Genomic DNA, 20647 nt, shown 5'->3' on the forward strand with positions numbered 1-20647 from the left:
CCATTCAGTCACGAGTGTGGGCCCCGAAAGAGTGGAAAAAGGAAGGAGGACGAGTCTTCATCCTTATCCTCCACCTCTTCACCCATTTTCCTATTTTCAGTTTGTTGGAGTGGGAATAAAGAAACGGTAAAACCTCAGACAGATTCTTCAGGAGAAACTTAAATTTAGCTCTTTTGAACCCCATCCCTCTCCACTCCTATATATATAACCTTAGTGAAGCAAAGCGGAGAGATCGTCAGAGAAGCGCTCAGAGATAGAAGAAGAAGGATCGCCATGGTTCTGCTAGAGAAGCTCTGGGACGATGTGGTCGCCGGGCCTCAACCTGACAATGGCCTTGGCAAGCTCAGGAAGCTCACTACTAGGCCCTTGAACCTCAAAGGTACTCTTCTTCTTCTTCTTCTTCTTTGTTGTTGTTGTCGTCTGAACTCTGAAGGGTGAAGAGTATGGTGGTGTGTTTGGTAGATGCGGAAGGAGAAGGAAGCAAGTACCAGAGATCACTGTCGATGCCGGCAAGCCCAGCAACGCCGAGCACCCCTGTGACTCCGAGCACACCGTCGACATCTCGGAAGGACAACGTGTGGAGGAGTGTGTTCAACCCCGGAAGCAACCTGGCCACCAAAAGCCTCGGCACTGAGATGTTCGACAAGCCCCAGCCCAACTCCCCCACCGTGTATGACTGGTACGTACGTACGTCTGTTACCATGCATGCGTGCAACTCCTAGTAGTAGTAGTAGATCTAGATCCTTCTTCCTAGCCGTTGGATCTGGTAAGCTTAGCAGGATTTCACATATCAACGGCTTGGGTCGTCTGTCTGTCTTTGATAATATGGGTTGTTGTTGCTTTGTCACTTATTGTGTAGGCTCTACAGCGGTGATACCCGAAGCAAGCATCGTTGATGGGTCATGGGGGCCACCTCCAATCCAAGAACAAGAGGATGCACCCGTGCACCGTGCATGTAAATATCTTGGACGCCAGCCTTGAACTAGCCCTACTCCTGGTTATGTTAATTAAGCACTGGATCTATTCTCTAACTAAGCGATGATTATGTATGTTAAGAGGACTCTGTAGTATAATACTTAATACTAAATGAAAGAGAAATGTCTACTTTTATTCCCATGACTTTGTCGGAGCTCGCCGCCTGATCCACCGACTTTTCTTTCTCGTCTAATCATATGGTGAAGACTTGAGTCCAAGGCCTTGGCCCATCTAAGGCCCATGATGGTCCTCGTATTATTCCTGTTGTACAGATGGATGGATGGATATACAACATGAGCACCATCAACTCGGACCCTGTCACAAAACAGAAGTGATTCGGGTTCGGGGCTTTGGTTTGAGCTAACCTTCCAAACCGAAAAGGAACCCATGGGCTCGAATGGGCCCCACTTAATGCATGTGAAAAAAAGGGGGGTTTGATTAATATTTGATAACAAGATTAGTATAATCTGATTTATTGGAGCTGTTTGAGTCATCATCCAAAATTTAAATGGGCTTATGGGCCTCCATTGATAGATGAAAACATATGGATGCGATTGATATAGTGGCATTGCTTTGATATTTTCGTTTTTGTTGATTAATACAATTTTGTGTGAGACTTTGTACTCTTAATGTTTTAAAAATGTTGAGTTAGATCACCTAAAACGTCAAATTTTATGTTTATCACACATTTTTTTAGTTGAAATGACATTCAAATTTGTCACAAATTTGTATTAATTAATCCCATGGCAATACAACACAACTGTACAAAACATCCCCTAAGTTAGATCGTTGCAGCGACTCCATTGCATTGCACATAGTATGATCATTTATTTTGTATGGAAGTGCAAATTCTGATTCGCTCGTGCTTTGAGTTTCATTTTGTTTCAGGGCTTATTTTACTTGATTTGCATTGCAAATGGCAGAAAAAACCCAAGCATTGCAAGCAAGCATAACTAAATTGTCAATTCATTTGCACTGCACGCGCATATTTTGCACCAGTGCAAATGATAAATGAGGCCCACAAACCACGAGGGTAAAAATGGAAGGCAATCATAGGCAACCAGACTTTAAATTGATATTAAACCAAATATAATACATTCAGAAAGTCCCCTGGAACATTAGGAAAATAAAAATTTTAATTAAAAAATAAAATTAAAAAAAATCAATCCAAAACAAAGCTTGAAATAAAATCATTTCCCAATGAGGTTCTACTAAGGGTGTCAATTGGACTGGATTTGGTCCAATCCGATCTAGTCCTATGTGAGTCCATAATAAATACTAGGTCTAATCCAATCCAATGAATGGTTTGGACTAATTTGGATAAGTCCAAATCCAATCCAATGAATGTTTTGGACCAATTTGGATCAGTCCAATTCAATGTCTGGACCATTTAATCTATTCAAATTCATTTTGAATTTGATTGATTTTAATCCAAACCCGATTCATTAACACAATATAAATTTGTTATGGACAGACCAGGTCCAATCTAATCTAACAAATATTTTGTACTGGATTAGTCCAATCCAATATGTCTTATTGGTCCATCCAATCTGAATAAATTAATTTTGGACTGGACAGGATTCAATCTAAAACTGATCCATTGACACCCGTTCTACCAGAATGAGGAATTACCAGCTTTCCTTCATTCACATCTTCACAGGTTTTGAAGATCAAAATATACAAACACTACATAGTAATGATGAGTTTGAATTACAAACACTACAAGAACATACAACGTGTTGGGGATTGGGGGAGGTATTGAGAATTGAGATACGTTAAAATTTGTTGGGTTGCTTGATGGAAGAGGTCTTCTCTCTCTATGTTCTTGATCGTCCCGACGGGTTATAACAACTCAAGTCACTTTTCTCTTGTTTGCTTCATATAGTGTGTGGAAGCCGGAAGGTTTAGAATGATGAACCCTTCAGAATTTTGACTTTCCTAAGGTCCCTCTGCCAGTTTCTTTATGCGAAGCCCAAGGTTGCCTGGGCTTGTATTTTTATTCCTCGCCCTGGGCCCTAAAGTTCAAACTTTCATTTTTCAGGCTGAACTCGGGCCTTAACCTGTAGTTAGCACAAATCCAGCCCAATCATACCCCAAACTAAGCCCGACCCGATTGACTAATCGGACCTCAGGGCCAATTCTTGGGGTTTGGCCTGGGTTGAACTCAAACCTGGCCCAGCCCGACCGACCGACTTGCACCCCATAGTCCCTACCCGGTTAATGGGAGGCTCAATCTAAGCAAAAATTTAAAGTCCAATCGCACTCCAGAAAAACTGTTAAGGCTTAGTTTGGGTCCTTTGGGAGGAGTACCAAGTGGAGTTTCAGTCCAAAACGATAAGAACCAGGAAGTAGGGGTTAGGGCTGTTCACATATAAATCCAAATCGATCAAACCGACCAACTCGGCCTGACCCAACCCAAGTTGACCGGTTTTTCTTCACTATTGGTCGGTTTCGGGTTGCAAAGATGAATAAACCGATAATTCGATTTAGTTTCAGTTTTCTTGTATTTGAACCAAAACCAAACCGAACCGAACCAAGTTATGTGAAAAAATATATGTTAAATATAGATGTTTTAGTTTTAAATAATAAATATATATCTGAAAAAATGTATATTCAGAAATATATCAGATATATATTTCTGAAATATATATTTCCAGAAATTAGAAAATATATATTTCGATATATTTGTATATATGTTTTGGTTTTAAATATATATTTCCAGAAAATATATTCTAAAATATTATATATAATATTAGCACTTTGACTTCGTGCAAGCTTGGAGTTGATTGAAACCCAAACTTACCCAAACCGACGCAAACCAACCAAGTCAGTTTTACTTAATAGAGGGTTGGTTTCAGTTTGGTCTATAAGTAACCCAATCAGGTCGGGTCGATTAAAAAAATGCTACTAAACCGATCCAACCCAACCCATGAACAGCCCTAGTAGGGGTGGATTCAAGCCAAGCCGAGCCAAATAGTACTAGGCTCAATCTCAAGCTTGAGCTCGGTTCGAGCCAAAACCTTGAGCTCGAGCTCGGCTTGAGTCAAAGTTTATAAGCTCGAGCTCGGCTCGGCTCGTTTTATATTTTATAAAAATATTTATTATATATTTTTATAAATATTTTAAATATTTTATTTTTAAATATTTTTATATTTAAAAATTAAGAATTATAACCATTAATAATTATAATATTTTTATTATATATATATATATTATTTTCTAATATTATTATATATTATATATATTTGAGCCAGTTTGAGATCCTCACGAGCCGAGCTCTACTAGGCTCAAGCTCGACTTGTTTATTAATCGAGCCACTGAATTGGACTCGAGCTCGAACAACTAGTGAAAAGCTCGGCTCATTGCTACCCCTACCAGGAAGTATCAGAGTTGTCGAACAATAGTGAACCTCAAAAGAGGCTCCCACTAAGACCAGCCAACCAAAAACTATTCTTGAGCTCTTGGTGCCAAGGTTCTAAACATCAACACAGGCCGGCATATCGGCCTGTGTCAGTGCTTTTTTTTATGTTTTACTTTTTTTTTTTTTCAAAATCAGTTCAGAGGGGCCGGTTTAAGGCCCAGCTACCCTCTGAACTGGTGGCTGACCCGATACAACCCCTGTAGAGGTGTATCGGGAAGCCACCAGCATGATACGTATCTGCCGATACGGGTCGATACTTTGAACTTGGTGCATTGGGATTTTGGAATTTGGACTGATCTTAGTTGCAACCGATGAGAAGGTTAGTCGTGGATATATCCCAGCATCAATTGATGTCCAAGGTTTCAACATTCAAGCAGGAAATCTCCTTGCCAAACAAACAATCAGAACGTATTCATCTTTACCAATATTTCTACTGTTACTAAAAGTGGCCACGGAAGAGAAAACAAAGATGGGTACAAAAGTTGACTTAAAAAGCACTAGAGGAATCATTAACAGAGAGGAAGCCAATAGTATAACATGGACATGGAGGAAATGCCTTTCCGCTAGCTAAACTGTTACTCTTTGTATTCTTCCAGACCCACTCAAACCGCTCTTCACTCTCAATGACTCCACAAAACAATTTTCAAGTATGAGAACAATCCTCGTTGAGAACCAGATTGCTCCAGATCTCTGGGTATGAGTATTTATATACACCTACCTTCCAAAACACAGAATGTGATGGCCTCAACTCCATGCAAAAAGATGGAAAGCTCAGCATGAAACCTTTCTAACTTGACACCTTCTGCCGATACACCAGAACCTGACAATATAGCAAAGCAGAAGGGATTTTAAGTGTAAAATATGCTACAGCATTTGGATAGCTAACCCTACAAGAACTCACCAGATGGCCCTGACTAGTGGTACAGTTAGCCTGAATCCCTGCGAGAGTTTCCTGTTCTTCCAATATTTGCAGTTCATCTTTGCAAGGATCAACCAGGAACTTGGGAATTGGATGATCCTTCGAAGTCGAAGGTTCGAGCATGGACCCACATTCATCGGCAGTTTTATAGCAGGGTTCTTTTACCACCAGTATTTCAACTTCCTCTGCATGCATTGGAGTCTGGAGAGCAACATACTGTGTACAGACATGCATTACCAGCACCATTGTTGAGTTAAGTAGGATAAAATCTCAGTAAATTTAGAAAACAAAATGAAATTACAATGAAGATGGTGGAGGTATTTACTTGGCATAGGTGTCTAACTGACAGTGTTGGCCTGCAGCAAAGGTAAGGACGCTGCAAAATTGGTGTACTTTGTTTGTCTAAAGGAAAAAGCATGAGATGTACATCCAACTGAATAAAGAAACCACAATTGTGATTTGTGAGTAATCATGCCAGTGTGAAGTGTAAGGCGAGAACCCAAAAGGCAAATAACCAAACAGTTTCCTTTTATACCTACCTCATCTTCATTTTCATCCAAATTTCGCAGGTAATCTACCAATCTAGATAGGCGGCTTCTGGCATTCTTACCATTGCTACCACTTATACTGCCATATCTCGTGTGGCTTCGTACACCACCCTTACCCCAAGCTAGCACTTCAGGATTCCCAACACGGCCAGGAGATGCACCTGTGCTTTCTCTGCTCACTTCTAAATCATCATTTTCATCAACTCCATCTGCATTGGCAGCTGCTGAAGAAGGCTGAGAGAACCGAGGTCCTCCCCATCTCCTGCACCTTTTTGGCTTTAACCGCTCATCAGAAGAAGATGAATCTTTTCCTCCATCACCATTTGCATCATCATCATCGTCAGATCCTTGAATTTCAGGGCCACGGGAGCTTCTTCTCCCTCTTAAATTTCTATAGTTCCCCTGAGATCTCCTTGCAAATGCAACTGCAGTGGCTTTAGCTGTGGTGCGTCTCCTGCCAAGTGCTTCTGATTGCCTTCGAAAAGTTTGGGCAATAGATGCTTGGATCTGTCCAAGAAACACAGAATATAGTTTACTCGTTTCTGTGCTCAAAGGTATCCCTCCAAAAATAATGAGCATCTTCTCTATTATGATAGGGAATATAACAAATACGTAAGCATGCATGCATTTTGTACCTGAGGATGTGCATATGTGCGTGAGAAAAGGTTTTCCAATTTAAGGTCATGTATGTTCTTAGGCAGAGAACTGAAATTGTCATTTTCCAAGGTCAAAACTAAAAAACATCATGCCGCGCACAACAAATGGCAGCAGGCCTATAGGCTATAGGTACATGAAGGCTTTTCACAACATAACCTCAATACAACAAAGATAAGCAATAATAAGCAAATTTAACAAAGATAAGCACTAAAGCAGGAAATTAAGAGATGGAAGAAAGAGAACTTCAGAAACATCGAGAATAGAATGACTGAATATCTGGATCCGGGAACAATAAAGGAGATGGATCAAGCAAATTAAAGAGGTCAATTATTGAGGGAAGAGATAGATGTTCAAAGGGAGAACATATGGAAGTATAATAAATCGGGAGATCAAGAGGAAATCAAGTGGAGACAAAGGGCTCGGGTACAATGGATGAAAGAAGGTGATAATAAAACAATATTCTTTCATAAATCTTGGAAACAGCCTCTCTGTGTATCTACAGGGGTAAGGCTGCATACATCTATCCCTCCCCAGATCCCACGTTGGCAGGAGCCTCGTGCACAGGGCTGCCCTTTCATAAATTTGCAGACGCTAGAATAAGGGAGAACACCATTAAAAGGTTAGAGATAAATGAAAGAATGGTGGAGGAGAGGTTGAGGGTGGAGATTTCCAACTACTATATAGATCTGTACAAAGAAAAACGGAAGGTGACAACACATCTGGATGGGCTGAATTTTGGTTGTATCCATGATCAGCAAGCAATGGGACTCAAAACAACATTACCTAAGAAGCAAATTGGGCTATAGATGGTATTGTGGAGACAAAGCACCAAGTCCTGACAGATTCACTATGTTGTTCTTTAAGAGATGTTGGTATTTCCTAAAGGAGGACTTAATGAAGGTATTAATGGAGTTCCATGAAAATGCATCCTTAGAAAGAAGCTTGAACTCGACATTTATACCCCTCGTATCTCAAAAAGGAGGGGCAATGAACATAAAAGACTACTGGACAATAAGCTTAATTGGCAGTGCTTAAAAGATTCTGTCAAAGGTGTTGGCTCTGTGGATGAAGAAAGTAATGAATAATGTCATCTCTTATTTTCAGGGTGCATTTCTGGAGGGGAGATTGATCCTTCAATTAACCATCAGTCCATCCATCAAAAATAAATAAAACATCAATCTTACAAAAAGAAAAACAAGTTGCAATTAGCATATTGTTAATTTACTATGAGGGATGGCCCAACTACGCATGTACATATTCAATGATTGTAGAAGATCCCAAGAGAAGCTAAATTTCATCACTATAAAGGTAAAACTATTACTACTAGAAATAGAATTTTTAATATCAGATTTGCAATAATATTCTTTGGTTCACTCATCCTGATGTCCAATTAATTTACCCACCAATCCAAGAATGGCATCTTTTGCATCAAATGCATTGACTTATCAGATGGTAAGATGGTCTGTACAGCTTTTTTTTTTACATTGTCTTGCACAATTTGGGAAGTTAAGAAATACAGCATTCATATTTCAAGAAACAGTGCTCTTCATTCACAATGGAGATGCACATAAAGACATACATGTATACATACATATGTAATAATAGTTAAGCATGCGCAAACATGTAAGGCTGCTTTGTAACCATCTCACCTGCTTATTGCGATTCTTCTCCTCTTCGTGAAAAGCCAGTTCCTGAAACCAGATGTTCAGCAAAGAATGGATTCTCATAAGATGAATGGCATACAATGAGAAATACAACAGAGAATAAATACTGCAGTCAATTTTTACCTCCTCTTCATACTTATCAATATCTGGATATAAAGCTGCAATTAGAGCATCATAATTTGGGTCATCCCTCAGAGAACGACGACTAGCACAATGCGTGCGGCAAGCAGGACACTCATTGTTCCTGCAGCAAAAACCAGGTGGCAATCCACATAAGAATAAGATCCATGTCAACAACTAGTTCTTTTTAAGATGCAATCCAAATAAAGACATATAAGGAAAATGGAAACTTTAATTCCAGCATGTCATTGTATTGAATAAAGACAGAACTTGGTAGTTTCATGGTATACCCCAGTCGCATTGATTTATCAATGCATTCTCTGCAAAACCGATGCAGGCATTCCATTACGGTTCTTGTCTTCCGAATTATTCCTGTCCAAACAAATAGAATAATCATTAGATTTTTCTTCTTCCAGAATATTGTCATTAAGAGGGAAAATAGGAAAACAACTCAAGGAAAATCATCTGGTAGTTACAGTTCCCTACAGTCCCACTCCCACAATAGAAACAAACTAGCAAACCAGCTTATAGAATTGTCAGATCATCAAGATTGCTCCTGACCTTGATTCAAATTACTAGGGATGAACACAAAAGATCTCAAAATACTAGCAATTCATTCTACTAATGTTGAGGAGATCAGTAAATAATAAGGTCTAGCACCTGAGTTCTACATTGAAATTTTGAAAAAAAAACAGCAAAAGAGTTGCTCACTGAGTTCTAGATTGCTTTTCAAGCATTTGATTAAGATCAAACATAGGAGAGGATTAGCTATTCAACTTTCAGCAACTAAAGCTTCATTCAAATTGGAACATCATCCAAATCCAAGAGGGATTCTTTGAGTTGGTTTTATAAATCCTGCGAGTTGGTTAAAAACAAATTCAAACTCTTATCATTTAACTGAAGACTTCAGAGGTGTGGCACTTGCCTGATGAGCCTATGTTTTGTCCATCGTTTGACTTATTTTGATTTTACATTTGTTTTCATATACACAGATGGACAAAGTCCATAAAGGGTTTTGTTCCATGTAAGTTCTAGTTCAGAGTATTGAGTCAAGTTTAAGCAAGTGTTTTAGAAGAGTTGTGTCTAGTTATTACTAAGACTAACCACATACAAACACTGATATAGGCAATATGAGAGTGACCCTTGACTTCTCAGTATCCAGGCCATGGATACAAGTAATTTGTCCAATATACTAATGCTTATACCTTCAGTTTTTTAAGTGATATACCCTCTCCAATAGCTTGTTAAACACAATGACATTTTTAATAGTTATGAACTTGCTTCTATAAAGTTCTCTTAATATGTAGCATTTAACATGGTAGTATCAGCATCTTACATAATCAAGAACCATTCCCTCCCTCTAAAAAGAAATCCATCAATCCAGAATTCTTTCAGATGAAGAAACAACCAAACAATAGAGAAACTACATACATTATTGTCAAATGCCGACTAGAACCTTTAATTTTTTTTTCAATCAGTAACAAAGCAAATTTTATTAAATATAATGTAATGAATGATGTACAAAGAGATAAGCTAGATCTTCCACAGTAATTGGCCAATCCCAGCCCCCCCCCCCTTTTCTTTCTTTCTACATTACAAATCCCTTTCTTGAGGGATCACCCCCCAACCCACTCCTTGTCTCACAAGAGCATCAGCCAAACAGTTTATCATGGAGTCACATGTAAGTAATTCCCAACTTTCTCTCCAATTTCTTTATTTCTCAGAACTCATTCCTAAACTGACAGGATCCCGATACTTTTCCATCCGGCCAATAAAAACATAAGCATCTCCTTCCACTAGTAAATTCCAGTAATTTAGACTATGGGCCAGCCTCAGCCCTTGTTGAATTGCTAACAGTTGTGCTCTTATGGAGTTACCAAAGCTGCCAATGGAGCCTGAGAAAATAGCCATTCTATTTCTCAACTTCATAAACCCCAGATATTAGATTATCCCCTTTTACCCCAATTTATTTCCATTTTTAAATAAGTCATTAAGAAAGTGCACAATCAAGGGTTGTTGCTTGGTGTGACAGTAGAAGTCTCAGGTTGACAAGTGTTAAAACACAGGTTCAAGTCAAATAGCTGTCACTTCGTGCTAATGCTAGAGATCAAGTCTGCATCTAGTCCACCCTTCCCAAGACACTGGATAGCTGGGACCTAAACTAAGTAATGGCCTTTTTACTAAGAGCATAATAGATAAATTAGATAAAGTAAACCAATATATGCATGCATGAATCTGTACAAAATAGGAGAACTTAGAGTTTTGTAGTGTTGTACACTATTTCTGTATATCCAGATGTGTTTTATCACTTTATTTTGACTCTTTGTATGTGCTGTAACTAGAAGGGTAATACTATAGTTTCCCCATCTTTTAATATAAAGAATCTCTTTTCTCTTGGGCTGGTTGACTTAACGATGGCCCTTTCCAATCATGAGCCTCTCTCTTTCTACTTTCTCTTCCAAAACAGCTTACAGAGTATCAAAGCTATGTTATAAGGGTCTTTTATCTGATCACACATCAAGTATATGTTTCTAGACATCCAACTGTGACAGAAGTAATCCTTGGTCTGTACAATTTGAAGAGAAGAGAAGAGAAGACAGCAATCTAAGGCTTGGAGTTTGCCTTCTGTAAGTGATAGCAGGCAAACATGACAGCCAAGAACATGGATGGGAATCAAACACTTCCTTGAAACCATATGGCTAAAGTTTTTGGCATGGAATTACTAATCAATCCATAGATCCTCAGAAGACATATCTTTTGAGGTTGACAATGGAAGTCATGTTACCTTTTTGGAGGATAAGTGGTGTGATAGCCATGTTTTGTGGGAATCATTCCCTTCATTATAAGAAATAGTAGTGAATAACAATGCTTCTATGCAGGAGTGCTATGAGATCATTGGAAATCACGTCATTTGGATCCCCTGGTTAATGGTTGGGAGCATAGTTATCAAGATATATGGGTCAATCTTATAGTGGAACACCTACCTGCCTAGATGGGTACTTGGACATTCCCTGGGTGATAGAATTTTACAAGGAAAAAATAAAATATTTAATGCAACAATTGCATGTTGAAAAAATAATAGTGACTAAAGAGGGCTATAATTTTGCAGTAATAAAAAAATTTAAGAGGGAATAACAAAAATGGAAAAAGGAGCAAAAACCCTATCCTATTTAGTATAAGAAAGTAATTGTATTAGAAAAGAAGAAACACGTTTTTACCCTTATCATCTTTCTTTCTTTTTCCCTTCTTAGAACTCTTGGATCTTTCATGTTTCAATAGTAAAATTTTAAAGCAAAGCATATTTACTATATATAAATATATGATAGGATGAATCAACACGCATTCTAATAAGATTCAGATATGGTAATGATATTATAATAAAGAGCTCACCTTGTGATTTTTCTTGCCTAGGTTAGAGCCTCATCACTAAAGTGGGTGTCTGGTCACTTAGACAGGAACTTTTTCACAACTCATGGTGTTCAGGCTATCAAGGGAGCCTTGTTGCCAATCACCAACTGGGAGGCTGATTTCCTGATTGCATTTTTAGATGATTTTCAACAAACTATTGATTGGGAAGATAGAAGAAATATGGGGGTCCAGATCCTAATGACATGTTTTAGGGGCCATCGTTTGGTGTATGGTAAATCTCTGGTTGACAAGCGTGAGAATAAGGGTTTGAGATTGAAAGTGGCCACCCCACAAGAACCCAGATAGCTAGGACCAATATAGAGTAGTGGCCCTTTATCCCAATGACCTGTTTCCAGTCTAATCATCTTATGCAGCATTGCTAGAAGGGGAAAAATAAAGATCCTCATGGCACTAGATTTGCTTTCTCCACATTACATGAAAGGTTCGCGTCTTCATACGATAGCTTATCTGTATAAAGCTTTGACAATTGATGATCTAGTTTCAAGGGGTCATGATATTAGAAATATTCATATGCCCTATGAAGCATTCTAAGAATCAGTTCCACATATATTAATCCATTGTAGTTCCTCAACCCAAATATGGAGGCACTTTATCAAATTATTTGGAAGGCATTGTATGAACACAGGTGATTTAGTTGGATTGATAGTCTTGGCTAGATTCCAGTTAGGTGATTTAGTTGGATCGATAGTCTTGGCTAGATTCCAGTTAGGTGATTCAGAAAACAAGGATGCATCTTATGAATTTAAGACTATTTGCAATATGTGGGTGTTATTGAGAGAGAAATAGGATAATTTCAATGGGAAGAGAATCAAAGGTTCAACAAGTGACAGAAAGATGAAACACCTAAAAATTCCTCAGTCTTCTGCTTTAGCTGATTTTGATAGATTAAGCTTTTCTAAAATGATTGGCAAAGCATGAAATTTTTATTCTCAAGTAGGGGTTAATTTTTTATGCTGTATAGGGATAAAAGCCATACACGTATCCTGAGTCCTGACGTATAGGGGGAGATGCCCCTGATTTCATTAGGGGGTCTTACAACTTTAATATTTGGTGGCGAGTGTTGTAAGGTGAAGGAAGAGAACTTAGGTGATTAATGATGAAGAATAGAGGTGTACAAGCAAGTGCAAAGGTAGCAAAGAGAGAGGTTACTTAGAAGAAGAATTAAGAGAGAGAGAGACTTGGCCACAGCCAGAATTCACTAAGGCCATGTTTGGTTTGCTGCTCTAGACCTCCTTTTTTAAATTCTTGCTCATTCTGGGCAAGAATGAATAACATTAAAGCGTTTGGTTACAAAATTATTGCCATGGGCCTCATTCTTTTCAGAATGAAAAATCAGCCCATAGCATAAAAATTGAGGCAACCTGGAGCATGAAAAATAATCATGCCCCATCTTGCTCATTTTCATTCTTTAAAAAAACTCTATGGCAGTGGTCATAAACCACTAGCCTAGGTCTACAAAACCACCATGATAAATGTTTATTGGTGGATTGCCATGGAAGCTTATGCTAACGGGCATTGACTACCAGCCATCCACCAGTAAACATCTATGCCAACGATTTTGGAGACCTAGGTCGGTGGTTTATGACCGCTAAAACATTTTTTAAGAATGGAAATGAGCAACATAAGGCACTTGCCAGTTTGAAAAGAATTCATTTTTTAGGAATGAAGTGTTTGGTTCATAGCAAACATGGCTAGGCCTATAAATGGTATTCGAAAATTAGAATTCAAATTTGAGATCCGAATTAAACAAATCGAATTCGGATATTCAAATTGAATGAGCGGTCGAAGTCGAATATGTTTTTATACCGATTAGTTAGTCGAATCGAATTCGGATATAACATAATTCGATTCGACAAATATCCAATTCGATTACAATATTATAAATATATAAATTATATATTTATTTCACAATATCTACGATGATTCATAAATATTGATTTCTTATGAAGAAATATATTAAGAAGTACAATGCATAATGGCTTTCGGTAAAATCACTCAATATAATATTATTTTAATAAAAAAAAGTGAGTGAAAAGACAATGAAGACAAAAGCTATCATTACCTTTTGAAATAAAAATTGATTTTTTAATATTTTGCAGGAGAAGCCCGCCTACAGCCTATCGGCCCTATCCTTTAGCTTTACCTTTTCAGTTCACTGTTTTCACATCGTCTCCATCCTTTCCTCACCATCTTCATCTGATCGTCTCCATCCTCTCCTAGCGTTTCCGTTCCTTCCTGGTTGTAGACCTCAGTGTCTCCGTTCTTCCCAGTTGCAGACATCCCCTTAGTGTCTTCAATGTTCTTCCCGATTGCAAACTTTCTCCTCAGCGTCTCCATTCTTCCCGATTGCAAACTTTCTCCTTAGCGTCTTCGATGTTCTTCCCAGTTGCAGACTTTCTCTTCAGCGTCTCCGTTCTTCCCAGTTGCAGACTTTCCCCTCAACGTCTCCGATGTTCTTCCCAGTTGCAGACTTTCTCATCTTCGTTCTTCTCAGTTGCAGACTTTATCCTTGACGTCTCCGATATTCTTCCAGTCGAATTCATTTTATGTTGTTTAGTTAAGTTATGTTTGAGTGGTTAAACTTAACATATTACAGTCAATCAAATTCGGATATTCGACTTATTCGACGAATTCAAATTCGGATAATTATTTTAAAAAACTGTCGAATATCAAATCGAATTCGAATTGTCCCTTGTTTAATCGGTTTTGTATTCGAATCAAGCCATATTCGACTCAAATTCGCTCCATTTACAAGCCTATTCATGGCCATTTTAGAATTTTATCTTGGGTAATAATGAGAAAGAATGAGAGTTGAACCAAGCATGGCCTAAACCAAACCAATGTTTATAAAATCTTACAATTTAGATACGATTCACGAATTGAATCAAATTATGAACCCCAAGATTTTTTATTTGAACCTTATACCTGAATGCTTTTCTTGGAAAATCTTACGATTTTTTTTGAATCCTAAAATTTGATTCATGAATATTACAATTTATACCTGGGTCTATTTTGGGAAGATACCAGGGTGGGTAATATGCCTCTCAAAGACCTTTTCCCCTCTCTTTACTCTCTTACCCTCTATAAAAAAAGAGCCTATTTCCTCTTTTCTCTCCCCTCCAGCCCTCCCTCTTTCTTTGAACTGGGATTTTGGATTTCGTAGAGGTTTGCGAAAGGCTGAACTTCCTTGTGTCACTAAGTTGCTTTCTTCTCTTGGCAATGTTTGTTTAGACCCTTCTTCTTTTGATAAGAGAGTATGGACCCCCACTTCCCAAGGTTCTTCTACTTGTGCTAAGTTCTTCAGATCCTTGTGTTCTAGTGATGTGTCTAGGTCTTTCCCTATGCGAGAAGTTTGGACCAAGCCTATTCCCCCTAAAATAGTTGTCTTTTGTTGGGAGGTGTATCATGGTAAGATTAATACTTCGGAAAACTTGCAAAGGAAAAGGCCTTTTTTGTGTCTACCCCCAAACTGGTGTATTTTGTGCAAGACTCATAGTGAGGACTGCTGCCACTTACTGATTTCCTACCCCTCTGCTACAGCTCTGTGGGATTGGATTTCTGATTTGTTTGGTTGCAAGTGGATTCTACCATCTGAAGTAAAGTCGTCGTTTAGCTCGTCTACCTTTGTCTTGCCGACAAAAAAAGGGAAATGCATGTGGAAATGCCTTAGAGTAGCCACATTGTGGATTATTTGGGAAGAAAGGAATGCTAGAACCTTTCTTGACAAGGAGAGAACCTTTTCAGCAATGAAGGAGTGTATATTATTATTAACAAGAGCCATACATTGGCTGAGAACCCTAGACTCATTTAATCCTTTTTCTTTTGCTGACTTTTGGAGAAGCTGGGCTGTAATAGCTAACATATCCTCGAAGAAAAATAGATCTGCAGCAGTTTGGGTACCTCCCTCGGAAGGCTTTATACTGAATTTTGATTGGAGCAGCCAAGGCAACCCAGGATTGTCAGGAGGGATTGGAGGAGTTTTGAGAACTGAGAGCAATATCTTATCACTGTTTTCAGGCCCAGTGGGAGTAGGTGATTCAACAAGGGCTGGGTTGTATGCTGTTGTACAAGGAATTCAGATTGCCAACCAACTTGGGATAGAGAAATTACTGATAGAAGGGACTCTAAGGTGATTGTGGGTTGGTTGCTGAACCCTGATTCAGTTACTTGGATCTATAGGGGTCTTATGAAAAAATTTAAATGGTTAACAGGACACGTGACAATTAGAGTCCAATGGGCAGGTAGGTCGGCAAATGCTTTCACTAACTTCTTTGCCAAACAAGGGGTATCTAGGGAAAAGCTATTCTGAGCAAGCTTGTAATTTTTGTCTTGTTTTTTCTTGTCTCCCTATAATGTCTAGGAGAGGCTGCACCTCGTGCCTCTCCAAGGGATGTTGTAACAGCTTATTCTATTCCATTAATGAAATTATTTTTCAATTATCAAAAAAAAAATGTTACAACTTATACAATTTATGTGACTCAAATAGAGTCAAATAAGAATTAGTTCCATACTTTGCCACTTCTTGTTTCTATTTAGTTTTGTCAAGGGAGACTTGTTTTAAAGCCTTAACTAGAAAATGATTTATTTAGGTTATTTAAAATTTTTCAGAAACAATACTAAATTTTTTTCCATAATAAGTAGGTTAGAGAGCCATTGTACACCAGTTATTTGACTTAATGTCACACTTGAATACTTGATTATATCTTTTCAGGCTTCTAGTGTACAAGTGGTAAACTCTATTGTCCATGTAGTAGCTTAGTAGGTGGTGTAATACCAGATACATATCCCTAGGCTTGTCCATGTAGTAGCTGGTGTAGTACCATAAAGGCAAAAACATATCATGACCAACAACAGATAAATATGATACAGGTATCAAGTAATCAAATTTTTTATCATTGGGTATCAAGTCATCATAGTTGTATCAAGTTATCATGGTAAACAGAAATGGTTTAAGCCAAATAAGCAAACCTGCAACTATTTTCTATCTTGTGGATCTGAAAAAGAGCACAATGATAGGATTTTATGAAAAGGAGCTTATCCCTAAATTCTCCAAGACACAAGAAGCAAGTACACATTACCAGGAATAAACTAATCTTGTAGAAGAGAGCAATGAATAAAAGTATTGCTTGACCAAATTCCAAAATATAATTCTGTAAGCGAAGAACAGGTGCAGAGACTAACTGGGTTTTCATTGCTCATAACTTAATAAAAAATAACTGGTTTAGAGGTTCTAATGTAGAATTGTAGGTTATACAGTCAAAATCCATGTGAGTTTCAAATGATCTTACTGTAAAAAAAAAAAAAAAAAAAAAAAAAAAAGAGTTGACACCGTAATTACCAAAGAAAAAGTGCTTAAGCAGATGAACAATACCATGAACAGGTAACTGGTATCAGAGGCTACCAAATAATGTACAAAAAAACCATATCAAAAAAAGGGGAAAAAACTCATCTTCAAAGAGTGAAGTAGAGTTAGTACACATTGATAAGTTATGGTGTATCTTCCTCTTCCAATGTGTACGATGCAATGTTTCCCATTTATATTTGTGAAATATCTAAGCATGTCATCATATAGAATGAAAGTGATTACCATTATTCTTAGTGAAACATAAATTGAGCACTTCTATGTTTACCAGTGCATTTGTTGGCACCAAATTTTATCAAGAAACTACCCAAATAACCATACCTAGGCATATCGGACATTGTACTTCTTTGCGTATGTCTGACAATTTCACTAAAACATATCTGCAAACAAGCAGCAAGACACGAACACCAATTAGGATAAACACGTAATAAAATATGATCATCGGTTGTTTAATTGAATAGAAGAAAACCAACAAAAATTTTAGCAATCTTTTCTTATACTTGTGTTAACCATAACTTTAATCTCATTGATAGAAGAAAGCTCAATGGAAGTGGAGAGAAAGAAGATATGTAAATGGCCCCCACCAGACAACAAGCTAAGCATCTAAGGAATGCCTTTACATCAGAAAAGAGATTTCCTTATACAAATCCTATCTCAAAATCCCCTAAATTGATTGTAAATTTGTATACATTCATACAGAAATACAGATCATGCATGAATACATACTAGTAGCATATGATTCCATGAAGCATCAATAGGTGAGAGAATATAAGTTAAATTCAATTACTTGGTCAAGGGTAACAAAATAAAACAAGGACAACAAGAAGCAAGTGCTAAAGGACTCTGGAAAAAGCCAAAAGAAAAGATCAGAATGAGGAAGTAAGAAAAGACTGCTAGATTAACCACATTAACAAAGTGAAATGGTGGAGAGTAATGCATCTGGCCCCAAAAATGTTGGGGTAAGGCTTGAAGGCTTGCATGATGAAGAGTAATGAAGTTGAATTGAACGATATTTTACAAAAATAGATTTTAAAATAGCGATATCTGTTGAACATACATAAAGCAAATAATCTACCTTTTATTCATTTTTATACATTCTAGAAAGACAATTATTATAACACACGTCTTTACACATAAAAGTGAAACCAATGTAAACTATAAATGTAAATAAATGGTAAAGACCACCACTCAGCATAGACAAAAACATGTATAGAATCTTTTGAAAAGACACTTGACACCGTTTCCCTGTGCATGGCTTTACGGTTACCAATGATGACACATGCAGAGATATGTTATATGGACCTGGACTACCATCTGGAAACATGAAGTAATTTCCAAAGGCAGTACACACAGTTCTCAGAGCAGTATGATCCTCTCGTAGTATTAACCGGCAAACATACAACTGACACAAACAAGCCGAAAGAGAACACAACTGAAACATTTGATCACAGAAAAAGACCATGTACTGAATCCAGTTGAAGAGAACAATGGTTTAAAGCAAGCATTGTTTCAGATAGTTGTGTTAGAGATGCATAGTGTGAAAAAAAAGATACACATTCCGGTTCATATAGCATCGAATATTGATACATTTAAAACAACAGTGAGTATATCACTGAACAAAACAAGAAGTGACCAAGCAGTAAATCTTGTTTCAGTAATTTAAGTTGAAAAGCCAAGAACAAGTTGAGCAGTTAGATGATTCCCCTTTTATCGAATTTCTCTACATTCTCTTTCAATAAAAAAGAGAAAAAATAATATATCCACAGATATATGTATAAAGACAAGCTCCCCGTATGAAAAGCAATATTGTGCTTTAATTAAAAGGGGGAAATGAAAATAGTAAGGAATTCCCATAATTGTCGCATAAGACTGTAACTCAGTCCATGAAAGATCCGCGCAAACACATTCACCAATTTCCTGAACAATTCAGCCAGAACAACGATGGGTTTATATGAAGCTCTTCGTGCCATAAATCACTGCAACCGTCCTTAACAGAATTACTGAAGACAACGTACTTCAAATGGGCTACTCCTCCGTGCTCAGTTTGAAGCATAACTACCCATGACATGAGTTCGCTCGAGCATGTAGCTCAATTGGTTGACAACCAGTATCGTAACTACAGGGTTGAGGAAAGGGAAGAAACCTTAAAGACTGGGCTGTGAAAACAAAAAGAAAGTCCTGAATTGGAAGCATTCGAACTACCAAATATAGATAGATCAAAGCATGCAATCAAAACAAACAGAGTCAAGACGTCAAAACGAGAACCACCGTCGACAAGATCCAAATCCAGACGAAGATACCACCCACATTCATCACAAGCTAACATCTTCCCGTAACAGAGGAGTTACGGAAAACTCAAGTCAAAGGAGCTATGAAAAAGAAAGTTGGTACGAAAATCCAAAGACGATAAGCAAAACAGTAGCACATCGAGATCTCCATACGCACCCTCCACCCATACAACACAAGAACAAAAACAATGGACACAAAAGAGAATACAAGGGGAAGGAAATGAGAGAACGTACTCGTCTTTGTCCCCGCCACTAGATGAAGGACTTCCATCGGAATCTGAGAAATAGACAAGATACCAAACAATATGAACGAAAATAGCAACCGGAAAAACAAGCTTTAATTCCTGCGTGGAAACCAAAAACAATCGAAAGTTGATTGTTTTTACATGAGATGAGATGGAATACGTACCCTCTCCTCCATCCTCATCTTCGTCCACCGGTTCTTCCTTCTGTGGCTGGTTACGGTGGTGATTCTGCTGTTGATAGTGATGCCGCTGTTGGGTTTCCTCTTCCAGATTCTCCGAAGAACGCTTTTGGGCAGGCATTGCGTCCTCCCGTAGAAAGAACACGAAAATAGAAAGGCGAAGGCTCCTCTCCTTCTTCCGAGCTTTCGCAACTCTCTACCTCGTGTTCATGGCTTCCCTTTCGCAGGAGGAAAGGATGCAGAGAGAGAGAGGAAGAGAAGCAGATGAGGGGAGAGAGAGATAGAGAGAAAGAGAGAAGATAGAAAGAGAGAGAGGGGGGGGCGTTCGCGAGCGAGAGAGCGAGCTCGAGCGGTCTTGCCGGAATTATATATCAATTTATTACGGCGACGAGCACATGCACTCAATTTCTTGCTTCTCTCATGCCCTTGGCTCGCTGGACGGCCTTGTCGATTGAGGGCAATTTGGTAATTCAATACGACTTGCGTCTTCAGATTAGAATCGTTTAAAGATGAGTCACCGGCGGCCTTGTCTTTTTGCTCTCTTTTTCTATTTGTTGTACGTGGGTTGGAAATTTAGGATGGGTGTCTTTTTTTTTCCAATTTTGAAAAAGACGAGGGTAGATTTGGAATTGTGGTTGTAGATGACACGCGCTGTGCACGTGACATTTGGGTTTGTAATTGTACACGTGGCAAGGTTCCTGGTTGAGCATCGGTGGAGAGTTTGGGTACTGGGTGAGAGCTCGACTGCTTGAGCTAGACCGGGACAGCAACGGCTATTGTGCTACCATGTAGTCTCGTTCTTTTGTTTTTCCGTTTTTTTTATTTTTAATTAAGCCGTTT

General features: G+C 38.2%; 2 protein-coding genes across 3 annotated transcripts; one reads left to right on the forward strand and one right to left on the reverse strand.

The window, feature by feature from the left end:
- The first annotated feature begins 228 nt into the window (after positions 1-228).
- On the forward strand, positions 229-1114 carry DYL1 (dormancy-associated protein-like 1). The gene is made up of 3 exons (XM_088942660.1): positions 229-379; positions 463-679; positions 860-1114. The coding sequence occupies exons 1-3, from the start codon at positions 274-276 to the stop codon at positions 894-896; spliced, it is 360 nt and encodes a 119-aa protein (XP_088798786.1). The 5' UTR covers positions 229-273; the 3' UTR covers positions 897-1114.
- A 3668-nt stretch (positions 1115-4782) lies between these two features.
- On the reverse strand, positions 4783-20369 carry LOC148877714 (putative E3 ubiquitin-protein ligase RING1a). 2 transcript variants are annotated; one of them, XM_088942672.1, is made up of 10 exons: positions 19793-20369; positions 19618-19660; positions 17417-17475; positions 8595-8676; positions 8308-8428; positions 8170-8211; positions 5855-6370; positions 5641-5748; positions 5298-5531; positions 4783-5216 (listed from the first exon to the last, which is right to left on the reverse strand). In XM_088942672.1, exons 1-10 carry the CDS (start codon positions 19926-19928, stop codon positions 5184-5186), a joined length of 1374 nt encoding a protein of 457 aa, XP_088798798.1. In that variant the 5' UTR covers positions 19929-20369; the 3' UTR covers positions 4783-5183. The 2 variants fall into 2 exon arrangements, with proteins under 2 accessions (XP_088798798.1, XP_088798805.1); XM_088942679.1 differs by lacking the exons at positions 17417-17475; positions 19618-19660; positions 19793-20369 and adding an exon at positions 13877-17041.
- Positions 20370-20647: the final 278 nt, after the last annotated feature.

Source organism: Nelumbo lutea, chromosome 1, assembly GCF_056320005.1.
Source record: "Nelumbo lutea isolate HS-2025 chromosome 1, American lotus-T2T, whole genome shotgun sequence".
In the NCBI taxonomy this organism is placed as follows: domain Eukaryota; kingdom Viridiplantae; phylum Streptophyta; class Magnoliopsida; order Proteales; family Nelumbonaceae; genus Nelumbo; species Nelumbo lutea.

Excerpts from the sequence above, each read along its gene's own strand:
- DYL1 (XM_088942660.1), top strand. The coding sequence starts at position 274 with ATGGTTCTGCTAGAGAAGCTCTGGGACGATGTGGTCGCCGGGCCTCAA. Across the intron at positions 380-462 it reads TAGGCCCTTGAACCTCAAAG|ATGCGGAAGGAGAAGGAAGC; the intron begins GTACTCTTCTTC and ends TGTGTTTGGTAG. Across the intron at positions 680-859 it reads TCCCCCACCGTGTATGACTG|GCTCTACAGCGGTGATACCC; the intron begins GTACGTACGTAC and ends CTTATTGTGTAG.
- LOC148877714 (XM_088942672.1), bottom strand. The coding sequence starts at position 19,928 with ATGCCTGCCCAAAAGCGTTCTTCGGAGAATCTGGAAGAGGAAACCCAA. Across the intron at positions 8,677-17,416 it reads ACAATGTCCGATATGCCTAG|GAATAATTCGGAAGACAAGA; the intron begins GTATGGTTATTT and ends TTGTTTGGACAG. Across the intron at positions 5,749-5,854 it reads TGGATGAAAATGAAGATGAG|TTGGATGTACATCTCATGCT; the intron begins GTAGGTATAAAA and ends TTCTTTATTCAG.